We start from the raw sequence: 12,405 nt of genomic DNA, 5'->3' as shown, positions 1-12,405 counted from the left end.
GGACTGAGCCGAGCGTAGCCATCGCTGCCATCTTAGTAAAGGCTGGTGGGGCGGGAGTCAGCGCGCGCGTCAACGTCAGCCCGGAGCACGACCTGAGCTAAGGTGACTCCGGCCGGGCCTCACGCGCTAGGCCGCGCACCAGCCGGCCCTGAGGCGCTGATCCGCGGAGGGGGGAGGAGGAAAAGGAGAGGGGGGGGAGGGAAGGAGAGGAGAGGGGGGGAGGGGGGGGAGAGGAAAGGGGGGAGGGAGAGGGGGAGGGGGGGGAGGGAGGGAGAGGAGAGAGGGAGGGAGAGGAGAGGGGGAGGGAGAGGAGAGGGGGAGGGAGGGAGAGGAGAGGGGGAGGGAGGGAGAGAGCTAAGGTGAGTCCGGCCGGGCCTCACGCGCTAGGCCGCGCACCGGCCGGCCCTGAGGCACTGATCTGCGGAGGTGGAGGGAGGGAGAGGAGGGGGGGGAGGGAGGGAGAGGAGAGGGGGGGAGGGAGGGAGAGGAGGGGGGGAGGGAGGAAGAGGAGGGGGGGGAGGGAGGGAGAGGAGAGTGGGGGAGGGAGGAAGAGGAGGGGGGGAGGGAGGGAGAGGAGAGGGGGGGACGGAGGGAGAGGAGGGGGGGAGGGAGGGAGAGGAGAGGGGAGAGGGGCAGGGAGGGAGAGGAGAGGGAGGGAGAGGAGAGGGGGGAGGGAGGGAGAGGAGAGGGGGAGGGAGGGAGAGGAGGGGGGGAGGGAGGGAGAGGAGGGGGGGGAGGGAAGGAGAGGAGGGGGGGAGGGAGGGAGAGGGGAGGGGGGAGGAGGGAGGGAGGGGTGGAGGGGGGAGAGGAGAGAGGGAGGGAGAGGAGAGGGGGAGGGAGAGGAGAGGGGGAGGGAGGGAGAGGAGAGGGGGAGGGAGGGAGGGGGAGGGAGAGGAGAGGGGGAGGGAGGGAGAGGAGAGGGGGAGGAGAGGGGGAGGGAGGGGGAGGAGAGGGGGAGGGAGGGGGAGGGAGGGTGAGGAGAGGGGGAGGGAGGGAGAGGAGAGGGGGAGGGAGAGTGAGGAGAGGGGCAGGGAGGGAGAGGGGAGAGAGGGAAAGAGTGAGGGGGTGGAACAGGGAGGGAGAGCTCGCCTTCTTCCTTCCTTCCTTCGCAGGGGTCGATCGGGCCAGGCCTGAGGCGCTCCTTCCCCTCCTCTCTCTCCAGGCTAATCCCAAACTAAATCCAGCAGTCTCTCTCTCTCTCTTCCCCCCCGTCTCTCTCTTCTCCCCCCAGTCTCTCTCTTCTCCCCCCCAGTCTCTCTCTCTCTCTTCCCCCCATCTCTCTCTTCTCCCCCCAGTCTCTCTCTTCTCCCCCCAGTCTCTCAATTCAATTCAATTCAATTCAAATCGCTTTATTGGCATGACAAGTTACATCTTATGTTGCCAAAGCATCGGAAAACATTCATGTTTGTTCACAAAAATACAGATCCATCCATACATTGTATAAACAGATATATCCCTGAGTGTATAAATATACTTTCATATAATTTATATATACTCTTATCTTATCTTTAGTGGTTGTCCCTCTGTTTATGGCAAGCAGTAACATAGTGTGCCGCTAGTGTTACGCAATTTCTCTCTTCCCCTAGTAGGTATGGGAGTTTTTGGTCGTCATTCAAATTTCTGAATTCCGGGCATATTTTTGTAAATTTTGGGTAGAAATTCTCCCTTATGCCCTGATATTTTCTACAAGCTGTGAGGAAGTGCATCTCTGTCTCCACCATTCCCTGACTGCAGTGAGAGCATATCCTGTCCTCTCTTGGTAGCCGGGTCTGCCTGTGTCTACCTTTTTCGATCGCCAGGCTATGTTCACTAAGTCTGTACATTGTCAAGATTTTTCTCAGTTTGCTGTCCTTTACCATGGTCAGGTAATCAGCTATGTTGTATTGTCTGTTTAGGGCCAAGTAGCAATTGAGTTTGCTTTGGGTTTTTGTTGTTTCTGCCCAAGTCCCCCCAGTCTCTCTCTCTCTCTCTTCCAACAACAACATGCCCTCAAAAAACCCTCGGCACCGCCGGGCATGTAGTGTATGTGCCTTTAAGAGCCCCAGGTGTGCTGTGGTGCCGGTGATTGCCACTCGGGCTATATAAGCCTGTGTATTGTGTATATCTGTTAGAACCACCCCCAGACTTTGCTTAGTAAATACCTATGAACCAACTCCTGTCTTCAGTGTCTTTATCAACACACGGGCACTACAGTGGCGACGAAGTGGAAACGGACTTACCTGCAATTCGGCAGCACCTCAAGGGCATCGATTCCTCGGGCGTCCTGAAGACTCAAGGAAGTGAGAGAAGCTGTGGTTTCACCAGCTGGCCAAGCTGGTGGCAGGTACTGCGCTAATCCTTCCTGGGCGTCATGCTGGGGCTCCAGCAGCTGGCTCTACAGCTGAGACAGGCAGCGAAATCGGAGGCAAGCAATAACAGACTGGGAGGGAGCACTCGGGAGACGGCCGGCGCGGCAAGCAGGTCAGCGTTCAGACCTGGAGAGAAACTCCGGCGGGAACGAGTCTCCAACAATAAATAAAAAAATAAAACAAACGGAAACCGCAGTAAACAGCGTTGTCATCGGCAGCAGCGGCGGGAAAGTGCGGGAAGCACCATATCTTTTCTACAGAAAAGAAAGAAAAGCGCGGGAAGCGCCATATCTTTTCTAAGATGCCTAAATTTGGCAATATTGATGTTTTTGATAACGAGATAGAGGATTGGACCACATATGTGGAAAGAGTGGAGGTATATTGCACCGCAAATGGAATAGAAGATGAAAAAAAAGCTTCAGTACTTCTGGATCTAATTGGCGCAAAGACATACAAGCTGTTACGAAACTTAATCACTCCAGCCGAACCGATGGACAAGAATTTTAAGGAGATTGTTGATACCCTACACTGCCAATTCGAGGCAGGACTGGCAGATTCTCTGTGAGACAAATTCGTCTGCGATCCCCTAAGTGTAGAAACACAAAAAAAGCTATCTTCTGAGAAAAATTTAACACTGGACAAGGCTTTCAGTGCAATAGGAGCTGCAGAGATACAGCAAAGGCCACAGGACTTCGGCACCCATGAAATGACACGGGGTTTCGAGAGATGTTATCGCTGCGGCAGATCCACCCATGACCAGAGGGACTGCTGGTTCAAGGAAAAAGCATGCAGGCGATGCGGAAAGCTGGGACACATTCCACGTGTGTGCCGATCTGAAAACAAAAAATCCACTAACAGGAAAAGAATCAATAAGGAAAAGCACAGAAAGGTACAAATGATGACGGACAGTAGCTCCGAAGACCAGAAGAGCGATAGCGACTCCGGGAACAAGAGACTAAGCTCTCTCAAATTACATAATGTAATTGCCAAAGAAGATTACCAGACCATTTGGGTTACCCTCACAATAGCAGGGTCCCCAGTTAAAATGGAGCTAGATACAGGATCAGCTCTGGCCGTCATAAATCGACGGGATTACGAGCGGCTATTTCCGCATATACCTTTAAAAGACACATCCATTATCTTGAAAACATATACGGGGCAGAAAGTATACCCCAAAGGAAAAATAAGGGTGCCTGTTGTATACAACGGCAAGGAAATACAGAAGTTGTATTTATACGTTCTACAAGATGGTGGTCCACCGCTGTTGGGACGTGAATGGATCAGAAAAATACGTTTAGACTGGCACTCCATTCAGGCACTGACGGTGACCAGTAAGGAAAAAAATGATGATGACGTCATACCTGAATGATTAAAAGACATCTTGGCCAATGCCAAGGAAGTGTTTCAAGAGAAACTAGGAACCTTGAAAGGCATCACCGCCTCAATAAAAGTGGAAGATGCAGCAATTCCCAAGTTTTTTAAGGCAAGACCGGTGCCATACGCAATTCGTCCAGCAGTCGAGGCAGAGCTGGAGAATTTGGAAAAGGCAGGCGTATTATCTAAAATAGATTGGAGCGAGTGGGCAACACCCATCGTCCCAGTCATGAAGAAAGCATTGAAGAATGATAAATCTGAAGAACAGAGAAAAATTCGCATCTGTGGAGACTTCAAGGTGACTGTAAACCCGGTCCTTCACACGGTACAGTATCCTCTTCCGAGGATAGAAGATATTTTCACCTCACTATCCGGAGGGAAACGTTTCACCAAAATTGACTTGGCACAGGCATATCTACAGATGGAGGTTGAAGAGGCCTCTAAAAAATATCTCACGATAAATACACACAAAGGTCTGTACCAGTACAATCGACTGGTTTTCGGAGTAGCATCCGCTCCAGCTATCTGGCAAAGAGCTATGGAGCAAGTCCTGCAAGGGATTCCGGGGACTCAATGCTACCTAGACGACATCCTTGTCACAGGAGAAAACGACAACGAGCACCTTGCCAATTTAGAGCAGGTGCTCACTAGGCTGGGAGAACGGGGCCTACGAGCAAATCGCCCCAAGTGCGAATTTTTCCGAAATCAAATATCATATTGTGGCCACATAATAAATAAGGAAGGGTTGCATAAGTCACCTGAAAAAATTGAGGTGGTCATAAAAGCCCCAGCGCCTGAAAATGTTTCACAATTAAGGTCGTTCCTGGGATTAATAAATTACTATCATAAATTTTTACCGAACTTATCAACTCTTCTACACCCTCTTAATGAACTGCTAAAGACAGGAGTAATTTGGAAATGGAACGAAGACTGCAAAAGTGCCTTCCATAAATGCAAAGACTTAATCACATCCAAAGAAGTTTTGGCTCATTACAACCCATCACTGCCAATCAGACTGGCGTGCGATGCATCCCCTTACGGCATAGGAGCAGTATTATCGCATAAATTCCCTGATGGCTTGGAACGGCCGATAGCTTTTGCGCCACGCTCATTGAACTCAGCTGAGCGTAACTATGCCCAAATCGACAGGGAAGCACTCAGCCTGGTATGGGGAGTAAAGAAATTCAACCATTACCTACACAGACAAAAATTTACCTTGTTGACTGACCATCAACCCCTCATCTCCATATTCAACCCTAAAAAGGGTGTTCCCATTATGACAGCGCAAAGGCTACAGAGGTGGTCCCTTTTTCTAGGGGCACACCAATACAACATAGAATACAAAGGGTCAAAACAGCATGGGAATGCTGATGGTTTATCACGCCTACCGTTGCCAACGGTAGAAGAGGCACCTACAGTAGACCCAATGGAGATGTTCCACTCTACCATAGTGGAATGTCTACCAGTAACAAATTCTGCCATTGAAAGGGAAACGAGAAATGACCCGACTCTTTCACGGGTCTACGATTTAACAGTGAAGGGATGGCCAGCACATGGCGAACCACTGTTGCCAGCATTCTCGCAAAGAAGAGAACAGCTGTCAGTGTGCCGAGGAACCTTGATGTGTGGATCCAGAGTGGTGATTCCACCCAAACTCCAGGATAAAGTGCTAAAGGAGCTTCACGAGGGGCATCTGGGTGGAGTGAAAATGAAGAACCTAGCCAGGGCGTTTGTATGGTGGCCAGGTATCGATGGAGACATCGAAGAAATGACCAAGAGCTGCCTAGGATGCCAGAAGGTCCAAAACGCTCCACCACAAGCCCCTCTACATCCATGGGAGTGGCCCTCATCTCCCTGGCAAAGGGTATACATCGACTTTGCTGGTCCATTTATGGACTCAATGTTCTTAATCGCGGTTGATGCACACTCCAAGTGGCCGGAGGTAATAAAGATGTCCTCCACCACCACGGAAAAAACCATCACAGTATTAAGGACCATATTTGCCAGGAATGGGCTGCCGGAACAGATCTGTTCTGATAATGGACCGCAATTTGTGTCCGAAGAATTCAGAAAGTTCTTAAAAAACAATGGGGTTAAGCACTACACGTCCGCCCCATACCATCCCGCCACCAATGGATTGGCTGAAAGGTTTGTCCAGACCTTCAAGAAGGCCATAAAGGCCATGGGTAATGAAGACATAAAACTTCAGCACAAGGTGGATAACTTCTTATTCGCATACAGGAATGCAACACATATGGTTACCAACCAAACTCCCGCCATGATGTTCTTCAATAGAAACCTAAGATGCCGGCTGGATTTGGTCAAGCCCAACATCAGAAGGGACGGGGAGAACCGGCAGTTTCAAGGCATGAATGAAAGGCCAACTAGAACCTTCCAGATAGGTCAACAAGTTTTGGCTCGGGACTACCGTACCGAGAAATGGCAGCCTGGAACTATCTGCACACGACTAGGACCACTGATGTATACCGTGGACATCGGAGAAAGCATAATAAGACGCCATGCTGACCAAATCATAAAGTCATCCAAAAAGGGACAACCTACACCACAACTCTATACATCTAACGATGAAGTAGAGATACCCATATCTACCTCCGATCCGGTGATACTGGAACCCGATGAACCCAACACTGCCATTCAAGCCGAATCGGCCTTGCCAGAAGAACCTACTACACCACCAGAAACTACTACACCCCCGAGGCGTTATCCGGACCGAGTCAGGAAGCCTCCTGAGAGACTGACTTATAATTAACTAGCTGGGGGGCCCGGCGTTGCCAGGGATTTTTTGGGCCGCGCGGTTTACGGCTGGGCGCTGCCGCTCCCGTGCTCTGTGTCACTCTTTCCCTCCCTGACCCTCTCTCTGTCCCTCCCCCTCTCTCTCCCTGCCCCTCTCTCTCCCTGCCCCCTCTGTCTCAACCCCTCCTGTCTCTCCCTGCCCCTGTCTGTCCCCTCTCACTCTCTCTCCCTCTCCCCCTCTCCTCTCCCTCCCTCCCCCTCTTTTGGCACCCGAGGAAGGGCTTTGAAAATTGAGCCCGGCCACGGTGGCTGTGCGGGGCCTAGCGCTGAAGGCCCGGCCGGGCTCTCGGGCTGAGACGGACCCCAGCTGAGCTCCCGGTGCGTGCGGCCGCCACGCCGTGGGTGGCGCGGTTTACGGCCGGCCGCTGACACTCCCCCGCCCACTCTGTGTCTCGGGCCGAGCGGTTGTGAGGCCCGGCCCGAGTGACGCCAACTCACTTCCCGCTCCCGGAGCCGCAATGTGGGGGTTTGTTTGGCTGGTGCTGTCGCTGTGTCCCAGGCTTTCAGGCCCTGTCTGTCTGTCCCTCTGTGAATCTGCTGCCGGGCAACATTTTAAATCGAGTCCCAGGCTTTTGGGCCCTGTCTCTCTGTCCCTTTGTGAATCTGCTGCCGGGCAACATTTCTACCTTTTAATACCTTCAAAGATGAAAGTGAAAGTACTTATAAAACATTTTTGGTAAATCTTTTAAAAATAACATAAGAGATACTAACTTTTTCGAAGCTGCATCAGCAGATTTTGAGCTGGAAGTAAATGGTGTTTTTAGCTTGAGGCAATGGCTGCCACATCCCTGAGATGAAAACGATTAGTCCCGCCCACACACACACACCGATTGGCCAACCATCAGGGGACTGTACTGTAGGATTGGTCAATCGTGACGGCACAGGATTGGTCGAACCTTGACGTCAGTCAATCAATGCTAAGTAGCAGATAATGAGTTTAATTTTGAAGGTTTTTTGCATAAGGCGCGAACAATTTTCGTCCGACCGAAAAGTAAATATGCTTACGACCGTCCCGGAAGCGTAAGCTTTCTTCGGAGGTAACGCGTGCGTAGGTACGCTCTATAACTTTCGAGCGCATAGCCGGACAGACGCACACCCGAGGACAGACAGACAGATAGACAGACAGATCGATTCATTTATATATATAGATAGATTAATTAACTACAGCAATGTATATTATTTTGCTTATAACATGTAAATTAATAATTACTTAAAATATGATGTACTGGTTAGCTAAAAGGGGAGGAATTGTAGTGTATGTGCCTTTAAGAGCCCCAGGTGTGCTGTGGTGCCGGTGATTGCCACTCGGGCTATATAAGCCTGTGTATTGTGTATATCCGTTAGAACCCCCCCCAGACTTTGCTTAGTAACCACCTATGAACCAACTCCTGTCTTCAGTGTCTTTATCAACACACGGACACTACAGGGCACTCCAGCTAGTATTCTATATATGGGGAGAAAGCAGGGACAGGGTACTGAGTTTGGATGATCAGCCATGATCGCATTGAATGGCGGAGCAGGCTTGAGGGGCCGAATGGCCTACTCCTGCTCCTATCTTCTATGTTTCTATCCGTCCTGGTTCCGTAACCCTTAATACCCTTGCCTAACAAAAATCTATCAATCTCAGTTTTGACATTTTTAATTAACCCCCAGCCTCAACAGCGTTTTGGGGGAGAGAGTTCCAGGTTTCCACTACCCTTTGTTTGAAGAGGTGCTTCCTGACATCACCCCTGAACAGCCCAGCTCTAATTTTAAGGATATGCCCCCTTATTCTGGACTCCCCCACCTATTCATTGAGATTGCCAGCGTAACACTGAGAGTCAGTGCGGAGTTACAGACAGGGTTAGCCCGTAGATTCATACCCAAGCTCAATTCGCAAAGGGACCGTACAGCCAGCAGAAATAGGAGGCTTCCATCTCTCCAGTCTTGGCTCGCATTGAAGCCCGGTCCTGAGGGGTGACAGACAGTTTGCTAATCCACCTAAGCACCCAACAGTATGCACCAGGCATGAGCTGAACACAACGGGGTAGGATTTGGTCTTCACAGCCTAGGCAGAGGGCAGAAAGGAAAATCTCACGGGGAGGATCTTACAGAACTCGCTGGACTTCTTTCCCACCGATCTTCCTCCCCCCACCCTGGATCTTCCTCCCCACCCCCGCCCCCCCAATCTTCCTTCCCTGTGCTCTGCCAGGCGATGCTTAACACCCAGGCGGTGAAGACAAAAGTCTGCCCCAATACATATCCAAAGGAAAAAAAATGGCATTGTTCAGGTTGCTTCATGCGACACTACGGTCTCGGTCATTCCCCTCTCCGTAGCCAGGGGTATGAGAACAATTTGGGATGTGCTTGGTCTCTGATTGGCACTTTGAAGGCCTGCTCCCACCTGGAAACTCCCCAGCCTATGGTGAATCATGGGCACTAATCCATATCGAGCCAAGTGTTTGGTAGACCAACCCATTGTGCACTGCCATACATTCACACCAACCAATGCTTATAAAGGACAAGAGGAGTTAAAAAAAACATAATTTCCTTGAAATACAGTTAAAAAAAAGTATCATACCAATTCTTCGACGTTTTCTGGGGGTACTTGGGTATATCCATATGGATACAGCAAGAGCTGGAGGTAGCTGTGGAGTGTGATGAAAACTTTAAAATTGCCGTGTTTTGCAGTGAAATTGGCAATGGCTTGCACCTCAGGTTCTGAATGCACGTAAGGCCCACAATAACTTTCCGAGCAAAGAACTCTGCTACTCCCGTTGCCTGCCAATCAAAAACAGCCTTTATTAGCCTTGCACCGAGTTATTTACCAGTCTGCCCACCTAACATCTAAGACTGCAATAGTTATCCGATCCCATGCAACCTCCGATTAGGTTATACCCGAACCTATACAGATTCGGACAGTTGTAGTGAAATTGTTTTCAGGAGATTCAGAGACTGCGTCAATGCTTAAAGTTGGACCCATAAACGTCTCCAGTGTTCAGAGGGGTGTTCAAAATCTCGGGCAATATATACAGGAACGGTACGATGCTAACCCTAACCTGAACCCGAACCTGAACCCCCAGCCGGGGATAAGAAAAACTACCAAGGAAAGGATAATGGCAAGTAAAACAGGACAAGAAGCTATAGAAAGCGTGAGCCAAACAAAAGTGGCAGGCACCAGTGAAACAAGAAAACTCGAGAAATGAGAATATGAACACAAGAGAGGGACAACCACCCTCCTGCTCGCACACTCCAGCCTAACCCGAACCGTAACCCCAATCCGAGCCAGAACCCTAACACAAACACTAACCCACTATTCTTCACGGTTTCTCCCCTCCATCTCCAGAAGGAGCTGACTCCCATTGGAATCTGTTTTCCATTGCTGTCCCAGCCTCCAGTCCCTTGCCTTTGTGGCCGTCCTTCAGGTGTGAGCATCGGCAGACTGTTCCCCGTCGAGTACGTCACAGATGACCCTGATCTGTGACGCCTTCCATCGTCATATAATCTGCTGCCACTCACTCCCTAGCCTTACCTAAGGCCAATCATGAACTGCAGTCAAAGGCGGGAACTCTAACTCATTTTTTTATCCTCCTGATCCTGAGACCAGTTGGACTATCCACACTGTCCCAATGGAGATCAATTCATTAAGCATAGATTGGGCCTAAGCCTTGTGAAGGAATAAGCCATATAACCTATTTAGAAAAATACACTATCTTATGAAAGAATTCTGGCCTTACTGAAACATGGGTTTGGAAATTTAGAAACCCAACTAGGAAATAGCTATGAAAGAATTCTGGCTATTGAGATAAGACAGTTGTTGACCCTGATTAAATAACCTTATTGAAACAGAAGGTGCAGGCTCCGACAAGCTGAACTTTTGGGAACAAAACAATGGTTCACCCTGGATAAGGTGTTCTAATTTAAACTTCGTAAAGATGACATAAAATAAGGAACACCTACCCGTCACACCGTTTTTATATAGTCAACCCAGAACACTTGGAGATGAGACAAAATTCTGGCTGATGTAGCAGTAAGAGTTGCAGAGGTCGGCAGAAAGATGACTAGGGATAATTAACTTGCATCAGCAGAAAGCCTTAAAGGAAATACCACTGGAAAAGGGTATAAATATTGAACTCTCAAATGGGATATCAGAGCCGCTTTAATTGGGCAAAGCGATTCTTGGCTTCAGAGGCGGCTCTGTAGTTTACCACTCTTTGTACCTCGGGGATCAAAGGTATTTGATATTGATGGATATCGTGTAAAGAGAACTTTAAGAACTGTAATACTGTAGCAAAGTTAAGATTTAAAAGTAAGATTCTCTGTTAAAAAGATAGTATTTTTTCTCTTTTTAGAACTGTTAATGTTGCGATTGACTGATTCACTTACTGTAAATTGCATGTCATTCTTTAATAAATCTCTATATATTTTTAGAATTGTCTCACATAAGTCTTCTGTATCAAAAACTCGCGAACTCAATCTCTGTACACTCTAGTGAAGAGTTACAGAATTCTGAGGGAGTTTTCCAGACCCTCATAATATCCGGGACGTTACAGTCTAGCTAAATTTATTAAAAGCACTATCTGGAGGATGGTAACATTCTCGGGTTGTTCCTTTCCTTTAGGGAGAGATAGTCCGGACCTTTAGACCCAATTAAGCATCTTTAGGATTCGGCTACCTCAAACTTTAGTTGAAAGTGAACGTCTGAGAAATATGACTGATCCGGGGTAGCCCGAAAGGGGCTAGGACTAGTAAATATCCCTTCAGCCTGAGATTCTCTTGGTTTCACACCAAGCACTGCATTAACTCACTAAGGCAGGACATTTACCCACAGAGTGAGAGAAAGCAACAGAAGAGCAGAAAGCCAGGATTTCCTGGCATTCTGTCCCCACGACACACTCCAGCCTGTGTGTTACCCTGTATGTGACACACACTCCGGCCTGTGTGTTACCCTGTGTGTGACACACACTCCGGCCTGTGTGTTATACATGGGAACAGGAGGAGGCCATTCAGCCCCTTGATTATTATGAATGAGTGTTTAACTTGCTGGATAGCTAGATAGGAGCACGTCTAGCGCGGCCAGTACATGGATCATAGGTGATCAAGACACTCCAGCCTGTTTTATCATGGAGTGAACAGTAAGTGGGGGTAATTTGATCAACTCTTTAAGCACAACAAGATCATGTAATATTATGCTGACAAGTATTGCAAAACAATATCAGAAACAATATCCCACCTCCAAAGTTGGCATCAAAATTCCTGTTTGCGTCAACTCCAAAACAATGAGATCCAGGCCTCTTGGACATGGTTTTACGCCACATGCGGTTCTGGGATTAGAGGGTGCCAGAATTAGCTCATTCATTATCAGAAAGTACACACATTATACACTAAATATTATGGGAAATGCACAGCAGGTTCCATCCGCATTTGGAAAGAGAAACAACGGGTCAACAAATTCTGGTTCTGATGAAAAATTTCCATTCAAACCGTTAAATGGTCATTTTACATAGAATTTACAGAAGAGAAACAGGCCACTCGGACCAACTGGTCTCTGCCGGTGTTTATGCTCCACACGAGCCTCCTCCCACCCTACTTCATCTCACCCTATCAGCATATCCTTCTATTCCTTTCTCCCTCATGTACTTATCTAGCTTCTCCTTAAATGCACCGATGCTATTCAGCTCAACCACTCCCTGTGGCAGCGAGTTCCACATTCTAACCACACTCTGGGTAAAGAAGTTTCTCCTGAATTCTTCATTGGATTTATTGGTGCCTATCTTATATTTATGATGATCCCTTGTTTGGAATCCCCCACAAGCAAAAACATCTTCTCTACATTTTCTCTATCAAATTACTGCAATTATATCGGGCCCTGGTGAGACCTCACCTGGAG

At 48.7% G+C, this 12,405-nt stretch overlaps 1 protein-coding gene across 1 annotated transcript in view; it reads right to left on the bottom strand.

Annotated features, from left to right (window-relative positions):
* Nucleotides 1–9,090: 9,090 nt before the first annotated feature.
* The window catches only part of LOC147105850 (carboxypeptidase A1-like), a 39,597-nt gene continuing 36,282 nt past the window's right edge, over nucleotides 9,091–12,405 (bottom strand). Inside the window, exons 9-10 of the mRNA XM_086010865.1 lie at nucleotides 11,749–11,839; nucleotides 9,091–9,296 (exon numbers count right to left, since the gene is read on the bottom strand). Coding sequence (XP_085866991.1) covers nucleotides 9,091–9,296; nucleotides 11,749–11,839 — 297 coding nt within the window. The remainder of the gene's footprint in view (nucleotides 9,297–11,748; nucleotides 11,840–12,405) is intronic.

Source organism: Somniosus microcephalus, chromosome 17 (genome assembly GCF_052327205.1).
Source record: "Somniosus microcephalus isolate GS21.2 chromosome 17, FLI_Smic_1.0, whole genome shotgun sequence".
In the NCBI taxonomy this organism is placed as follows: domain Eukaryota; kingdom Metazoa; phylum Chordata; class Chondrichthyes; order Squaliformes; family Somniosidae; genus Somniosus; species Somniosus microcephalus.
This window is presented reverse-complemented; position numbering and strand designations above follow the sequence as displayed.